The sequence below is a fragment of the Triticum urartu genome, chromosome 3A, assembly GCF_056163025.1.
Source record: "Triticum urartu cultivar PI428250 chromosome 3A, HENAU_Tu73, whole genome shotgun sequence".
Classification (NCBI taxonomy): Eukaryota; Viridiplantae; Streptophyta; class Magnoliopsida; order Poales; family Poaceae; genus Triticum; species Triticum urartu.
Genome location: NC_141875.1, coordinates 682,741,775 through 682,750,886, shown reverse-complemented (window position 1 = coordinate 682,750,886; position 9,112 = coordinate 682,741,775). Strand labels below are relative to the sequence as shown.

Below are 9,112 nucleotides of genomic sequence, written 5' to 3'. Positions count from 1 at the left end.
TCAATCTAGTAGGCCAAACCAGACTGATAATTCGAAGAGACTTGCAAAGATAACCAATCATACATAAAAGAATTCAGAGAAGATTCAAATATTGTTCATAGATAAAATTGATCATAAACCCACAATTCATCGATCTCAACAAACACACTGCAAAAGAAGATTACGTCGAATAGATCTCCACAAGAGAGGGGGAGAACTTTGTATTGAGATCCAAAAAGAGAGAAGAAGCCATCTAGCTAATAACTATGGACCCGAAGGTCTGAAGTAAACTACTCACACTTCATCGGAGAGGCTATGGTGTTGATGTACAAGCCCTCCGTGATCGATACCCCCTCCGGCGGAGCTCCTGAAAAGGCCCCAAGATGGGATCTCGTGGATACAGAAAGTTACGGCGGTGTAATTGGGGTTTTGGCTCCGTATCTGGTAGTTTGGGGGTACGTAGGTATATATAGGAGGAAGGAGTACGTCGGTGGAGCAATGTGGGCCCCATGAGCGTGGAGGGCGTGCCTGGGGGGGATAGGCGCGCCCCCTACCTCGTGCCTTCCTCGTTGGTTGCTTGACGTAGGGTCCAAGTCCTCTGGATCATGTTCGTTCCAAAAATCACATTCCCTAAGGTTTCATTCCGTTTGGATTCTGTTTGATATTCTTTTTCCGCCAAACCCTAAAATAGGCAAAAAACAGCAATTCTGGGCTGGGCCTCCGGTTAATAGGTTAGTCCCAAAAATAATATAGAATTGTATAATAAAGCCCAATAATGTCCAAAACAGGATATAATATAGCATGGAACAATAAAAAATTATAGATACGTTGGAGACGTATCAGGAGGCAACCCAATTTTATTTTTATTCCTTGATTTTTGCTCCTGTTTAGTAATAAATAATTTAACTAGCCTCTTTTTTGGTTGTGTTTTTTGTGTTTAATTAGTGTTTGTGCCATGTAGAACCGTTGGGAAGACTTGGGAAAAGTCTTTTTGATCTTGCTGTAAAAAACATAAACTTTAGCGCTCATGAGAATTGCTGCCATATTTTATTGGAGAGTGATATTTAGTTAATTCTTTTTGCAGATGATTAAAAGATAAATTTCTCACGTCCAGAAATTTACTTTAGAATTTTTGGGGTTCCAGAAGTGGTCGAAACCTACAGATTACTAGAGACTGTTCTGTTTTTGACAGATTCTGTTTTTCTTGTGTTGTTTGCTTATTTTGATGAATCTATGGCTAGTAAAAAATTTATAAACCATAGATAAGTTGGAATAAAGTAGGTTTAACACCAATATAAATCAATAATGAGTTAATTACAGTACCTTGAAGTGGTGGTTTTTTTTTACTAACGGAGCTCACGAAGATTTTCTTTTAAGTTTTGTGTTGTGAAGTTTTCATGTTTTGGGTAAAGATTTGATGGATTATGGAACAAGGAGTGGCAAGAGCCTAAGCTTGGGGATGCCCATGGCACCCCAAGGTAAAATACAAGGACACCAAAAAGCCTAAGCTTGGGGATGCCCCAGAAGGCATCCCCTCTTTCGTCTTCGTCTATTGGTAACTTTACTTGGAGCTATATTTTTATTCGCCACATGATATGTGTTTTTCTTGGAGCGTCTTGTATGATTTGAGTCTTTGATTTTTAGTTTACCACAATCATCCTTGCGGTACACACCTTTTGGGAGAGACACACATGAATTGGAATTTATTAGAATACTCTATGTGCTTCACTTATATCTTTTGAGCTATATAGTTTTTGCTCTAGTGCTTTGCTTATATCTTTTAGAGCATGACGGTGGTTTTATTTTATATAAATAATTGATGTCTCATGCTTCACTTATATTATTTTGAGAGTCCTTTAGAACAGCATGGTAATTCACTTTGGCTATAAATTTTAAATGCTAAGAGAAGTTGGATGCTTGATAGATGGTTTTGAGATATAAAGGTGGTAATATTAGAAGTGAGCTAGTTGAGTAATTGTGAAATTGATGAATACTTGTGTTGAAGTTGGCAAGTCCTGTAGCATGCATGTATGGTGAATGTTATGTGACAAATTTGAAGCATGGGGTGTTCTTTGATTGCTTTCCTTATGAGTGGCGGTCGGGGACGAGCGATGGTCTTTTCTTACCAATCTATCCCCCTAGGAGCATGCGCATAGTGCTTGGTTTTGATGACTTGTAGATTTTTGCAATAAGTATGTGAGTTTTTTATGACTAATGTTGAGTCCATGGATTATACGCACTCTCACCCTTCCATTATCGCTAGCCTCTTCGGTATTGTGCATTGCCCTTTCTCACCTTGAGAGTTGGTGCAAACTTCGCTGGTGCATCCAAACCCCGTGATATGATACGCTCTATCACACATAAGCCTCCTTATATCTTCCTCAAAACAGCCACCATACCTACCTATTATGGCATTTCCATAGCCATTCCGAGATATATTGCCATGCAACTTTCCACCGTTCCATTTATTATGACACACATCATCATTGTCATATTGCTGCATGATCATGTAGTTGACATCGTATTTGTGGCAAAGCCACCGTTCATTATTTTTTCATACATGTCACTCTTGATTCATCGCAATCCCGGTACACCACCGGAGGCATTCACATAGAGTCATATTTTGTTCTAAGTATCGAGTTGTAATTCTTGAGTTGTAAGAAAATAAAAGTGTGATGATCATCATTAGAGCATTGTCCCATGTGAGGAAAGGATGATGGAGACTATGATTCCCCCACAATAGGGGTGAGACCCCGGAATAAAAAAAGAGAGAAAGGAAAGAGGCCAAAAAAAGAAAGAAGGCCCAAATAAAAAATATTATAAATGAGAGAAAAAGAGAGAAGGGACAATGTTACTATCCTTTTTCCACACTTGTGCTTCAAAGTAGCACCATGATCTTCATGATAGAGAGTCTCTTATTTTGTCACTTTCATATACTAGTGGGAATTTTTCCTTATAGAACTTGGCTTGTATATTCCAATGATGGGCTTCCTTAAATGCCCTAGATCTTCGTGAGCAAGCGAGTTGGATGCACACCCACTTAGTTTCATTGATGAGCTTTCATATATTTATAGCTCTAGTGCATCCATTGCATGGCAATCCCTACTCCTTGCATTGACATCAACCGGTGGGCATCTCCATAGCCCATTGATTATCCGCGTCAATGTGAGACTTTCTCCCTTTTTGTCTTCTCACACAACCTCAATCATCATATTCTATTCCACCCATAGTGCTATGTCCATGGCTCGTGCTCATATATTGTGTGAAAGTTGAAAGAGTTTGAAAAGGCTAAGTATGAAACAATTGCTTGGCTTGTCGTCGCGGTTGTGCATGATGAGAGTATTTTGTGTGACGAAAATGAAGCATGGCCAAACTATATGACTTTGTAGGGATAAGTTTTCTTTGGCTATGGTATTTTGATAAGACATAATTGCTTGATTAGCATACTTGGAGTATTACTATTTTTATGTCAACAATAAACTTTTATATTGAATCTTTCGGATATGAACATTCATGCCACAATAGAGAAAAATGCATTGAAGAATATTCTAGGAAGCATTCCACATCAAAAATTCTATTTTTATCATTTACCTACTCGAGGACGAGCAGGAATTAAGCTTGGGGATGCTGATACGTCTCCAACGTATCTATAATTTTTTATTGTTCCATGCTATTATATTATCTATTTTGGATGTTAATGAGCTTTATTTTACACTGTTATATTATTTTTGGGACTAACCTATTAACCGGAGGCCCAGCCCAAATTGCTGTTTTTTGCCTACTTCAGTGTTTCGTAGAAAAGGAATATCAAACGGAGTCCAAACGGAATGAAACCTTCGGGAACGTGATTTTTGGAACAAACATGATCCAGGAGACTTGGAGTGGACGTCAAGCAATCAACGAGGCGTCCACGAGGCAGGGGGGTGCGCCCTCAACCCTCGTGGGCCCCTCGTTGCTCCACCGACCTAATTCTTCCTCTATATATATATATATATATATATATATATATATATATATATATATATATATGAGCTCTTTTAGGGTGATTGGCGAGTTACAACTTGTAATTCCGTGTAACTCCACCTCCAATTTTTCCTTACCGTCAGATCTGAGAAATCAGTAAAATAATTAATTTTTGGTCAAAAGGGTAGAATAGTAAAGTTCCACCAATCCGTTCCGCAGGAGAATTAGCTCGCCCGTGCCCGTCCCCCACGCAGATCGTTCTGTTTCTGGTCGCATAGCCGCCGCCGCCCTTTCCGCCGTTCCGATCGAGCGATCCCGCCACGGCACCGCTCCAGGCAAGCACCAGCAGTCGCCTACCTGGTGTCGCTCCTGCCACGAGGGTTCCGGCTCAACGCCAGGAACTGCTAACCGTCCGCTGCGGCGCGCCGAGCCCACCGAAGTCTTCCCTGCCCCGCCGCCCACTACAGCGCCTCCCTTCCATCAAGCAGCCGGCGAGGCGAGCACTCCGTCGACAGGTACCTTTCCCTCCCCTACCCCCTCCCTCCCCCCACCCCGCGTTGCTTGTCAGGTCGTCGCCGGCTGTGAGAGGAAATTTGGGTGCTCCTGCAGTGTCAATTCAGCCTAGACTCTTTGCACAATTAGAGATCAGATAACGGTCAGTTATCGTCCTTCTTCGATGATTTCTTTCTCTTCTTCCCGGTGCAGGCTCTTTTCCTTTCAGGTTTTGAGAAAATGTTTGCAGCTGGCCCATAAGATGCTCATTTCTATGCGCTGGGATTGCAATGCAATGGTTAGTGGGAGGGAAAAAATACATTAAGAGAACCATGAAGAGAGTATCAACAACATTTTTGTCTATAGCTTATCAACTATGTATTCAACATTTGGAAAATTACGAGTACACAAGCATCTCAAACAACCTTGTGTAGAAAACAACAATTCCAGGAAGCCAATATTCTTTACTTCTCTTTCAGGCATTTGTAAAGATATTGTTTGCTCAAATACCTGTGAGGATAACATCGTCCATCCTAATGGATTTACGACTAGCATGTTGTGCATAGAACTCAACATCCTTAGCCAGTTGCTGTGCACATTGGGAAGAATATGTTAATTACACTACCCATAGAGTTTCCAAATATGCAAATCTAACAAGATTCAGAACCATTCTTATTCTGCTGAGGGCAAATAAGCAGTTCAGTACAGATAGTACAGCAGAACGCTATAGTTTCAGAGGTGTTGCTCTGAAAATCCACGTCCTTATGTTCTGATACATCTCCTTTATTGTTGCCGTGCAACCAGTGGTTCCCACAACATCCCCGATCCCGAGATGGAATGTGGTCAGCTATTGCTTTCTAGCTGATACAGTGTACCACTTAAAAGGGTGAGATTCTTGAGTTTGTGGATGGGTTTGGGTGATCTTCAGTGCAACTTGATGTTTTATTTCTCACGTGTATTCTACAACCCACCAAGGTCCAGGAGTCACGTTGGCTAAACATTACCTAAATGCATTAAATAGTGCTTTGCTTTATTCAAGAGCACATTCCCAATTGAACTAAATATCTTGAATTGTGTTAGAGGAACATGCAAATCATATATAAGGATAGTATCTATAGCAGAGATTGTTTGTTAGAGTTTGGTGTATTCTCATCATGAATATTTTGTCTATGCAGAGCTTGTTGTAAGAGAAAAAACCATCAGTATCAGCATGAAATTCGAGATACACAACTCCTAGTACGGCGGCATCCACATCGCTCCCACGATTACTGCTTTTGAAGTTTGTGTATGATATAAAAATTAATGGATGTGCTATGATCTTGTGCAGAAGAGTCAGATCAGTCATAATGTGGCCAAGTTCAAATTTGTTTCCCTAGACCTACTTCTGTGTTGGGCCATGCAATTGGCCAATATATAAGATGCAGGTCTGAACACTTGTATTGCTCATATCCTGGTCAACAGTTATGATGTTGAGTTATGGTCATTCTTTTTGGTACATGGAGTGAGACAGATATTCTGATTCTGTTTTCTATATTTTGTTAACCGACTGCAGAGGGAAGTATGCTACTGGTGAGGAAGTAGTCAAGCCTTATACTCCGACTACACTGGATTCTGATATTGGATACTTTGAGCTTGTTTTAAAGGTAATTTATCATAAACATGTTCCAACCGCACTGAATGTGTCTTATCATTGATTCCGATGGTAAAAAGATTATGTGACTAGTTGACTAGAATAATTAGCTTAATTATACACCATATTATTAATTCACTTCTGAAGATATGTTGCAGCCAAATAGTTCTCTTAGAACATGACCAACCATCGACAATTATGAGCTGTTATATCATGTCAACTATTGTGTTATGATTGGTTGCCATGAAAAGCAATGCCCAGATTTTAAATACTACTCATGCACTACCGTATAAATGGTGCATAGAGTTGTAAAAGCACTGCAGTAGCAACAACATTGAATTGAACTTCTTTGTTGCAATATCCATTATATTTAAGCACCAAGAGTATCACTTAGTTTAAGTTCTTATCTTTAGAACAAGAGAACAAAACATAGACTAACCTGAAGAAAAATAAGCCATGATGGAACTCCTGAAACTCTGAATCTTTTATGTTGAGAGGAATATGTGAGTAGGGAAATTCTTTTACTTGTGGTGCATGATTGAGACCAGTTGTTAATTTGTATGTGATATGCAGGAAGACATGGCCGATGTAAGTGCAGAGTGTATGGCTGAGTACGACGACATTGTCAGCAAGATGTTTGATAGCGAGGAAGAGGGTTTTGAGTTCTATAACAAGTATGCTCTTGAGAAAGGCTTTAGTGTGAGAAAAGGATATGTTGAGTGGGATGAAGCGAACGAGAAGATAATTCTAAGGAAACTTGTCTGTAGTCATGAAGGTTGCCGTGAAGAGAAGCACATGAAGAGGAAGAGAGAAGATAGGAAGAGGAAGCCACGGAATATCACTCGTGTGGGGTGTAAAGCGAAATTTGTCATTGCAAGAGTCGCGAAAACAGGGCAGTGGTTTGTGAAAGATTTCATCGATGAACACAACCATCCTCCGGCCCCACGAGACCTTGCTTGCTTTTTGCGTTCCCACAGAAGAATCAGCGACGAGCAGAAAACAGACATTATAGAGATGGAAAGTGTTGGAATCCGGAAACACAAAATCATGGATGTGTTGTGCATGCAGTACGATGGATATGACCATGTTGGATGCATGACGAGGGACATCTATAACTTCTGTCATCGCTACAAGCAGGAAACAGTCGCTGCCGGTGATGCTCAGACGGTGATCCGTCACATGATGGCGCGGCAAGAGAGAGACCCAGATTATTTCTTCAAATACTTGGTTGATAAAGATGGGCATCTGAAGGGATTGTTCTGGTCCGATACTCAATACCGCCTTGACTATGAGGCTTTCGGTGATGTTGTGGTTTTTGATAGCACATACAGGACCAATAAGTACAATCTGCCATTTGTGCCGTTTGTCGGGTTGAATCACCACCGCAGCACTGTTATCTTTGGATGCGGGATCATTTCTCATGAAACTAACGAGGCGTACGAGTGGATGTTGCAGAAATTTTCTGAAGCCATGTCGCAGAAGCATCTGATATCTGTAATCACCGATGGGGACCTTGCAATGCAGAGAGCGATCAGGGTGGTGTGGCCTGACTCATACCACAGGCTATGTGTATGGCACATTCAGCAGAACATTGTACGCCATCTACATGACGATGAGGTTAGGGAAGAATTCAGATCTTTCATATATGACTCATCTTCTATTGAAGAGCACGAGAGAAAATGGATAGAGTTCTTACGAACGAATGAAGTTACAAGTGAGGAGTCGTGGCTCCATCAGATGTATCAGATGAGGAAGCTGTGGTGTGCTCCATACCTGGTGGGGCGTTGTTTCTTAGGATTGAGCAGCAATCAGCGTAGTGAGAGCCTCAACTCGGTGCTACATACACATCTTGAGGGTAAGATGACATTGTTTGATATGCTAGAGCACTATGAGCGTTGCCTTTCGGGACGACGCTTGAACGAGGCGATCCTAGACATCGTGGGCTTACAGTCCGTTCCATTTACAGACGCGGATGCTTCAAGTCTTGAGAAACATGCTGCCCGGGTTTTCATGCCTTGTATGTTTGAGATGGTCAGATGGAGCATAAATGCCGTCAGCAAATGTGTTATCAGCGAGATACTAGACGCATGGGAGTTGACTACATATGTTGTCACTAAGATCGATAGAAGAGGGAAGAAGTTCGAAGTGCGCTGTGAGGTGAAGGAAGGTTCTTTGTACAGGATCAGTTGCTCTTGTCGTAAGCTGGAATGCTTGGGAACACCATGCTCTCACATATTCTACATCTTGGGAATACATCAAGTGGAACTGCTGCCTAGGTGTTGTGTTCCCATGAGGTGGACGATGAGTGCGAAGTCAGCATTCCCTCCGACCAGAAAGAGCGAGATGTATGACTATTCAGAAAGCCTTGTGAGGTACCATGAGTTGCGGAATTTGAGTCACGCGGCATGTTTCCGAGCATGTCAATCCAGTGAGGACTATCAGCGTCTGAAGACGGTTCTGAATGCACAAGATGGGAGCAAGGAATCAAGCCGTGGTCAGGAGGAATGCATTAGGTTTGGTCCGCTGCTGCCACAGACGACAGAAATTGATTGTGCAGATTTGGAAAAGGTTCTAGACCCAGTGCATGTGCAAGGCCGAGGTGCACCGAAGAAAAGGTTGCAGGCAAAGATGAAGAAGCAAAGATCAAAGAGGAAATGTGGCTACTGTGGGGTGGAAGGTCATGATCGGCGTATATGCACTTAATTGGAAGAGGTTTCAAATATGTCTATTTTTTATTTTGCGTCTGCTTTACTCATTAATATAGTGCACTAATTATATTTGTTGCTGTGTAGGAAGTGATGGGCTGATGGCAGCAAACTGTTAGGTACAACTCTCTATACAAGGGATTTCGTCGTAGGAAACTGTTGCGCTTGTGGTCCTGTTATGAAGTATTAATTATTGCAAGTATGACCGTGCTTGAATAACATCAGTGTTAGTTGTCAATTCATGTATCATATTTGTCTTTTAAAAGTATTATTAGGTTGGCTTCCATATATTTCTAATATAAAAATAATTGTTGGTTGGCCGAGCAAAGAATGAAACTGTCTG

General features: G+C 41.3%; 1 protein-coding gene across 1 annotated transcript; it reads left to right on the top strand.

Annotated features, from left to right (window-relative positions):
- Positions 1 to 6,631: 6,631 nt before the first annotated feature.
- On the top strand, positions 6,632 to 8,767 carry LOC147981547 (protein FAR1-RELATED SEQUENCE 5-like). Its single transcript, XM_087517153.1, has one exon. It carries the CDS (start codon positions 6,632 to 6,634, stop codon positions 8,765 to 8,767), a length of 2,136 nt encoding a protein of 711 aa, XP_087373279.1.
- Positions 8,768 to 9,112: the final 345 nt, after the last annotated feature.

Excerpts from the sequence above, each read along its gene's own strand:
- LOC147981547 (XM_087517153.1), top strand. The coding sequence starts at position 6,632 with ATGCAGGAAGACATGGCCGATGTAAGTGCAGAGTGTATGGCTGAGTAC.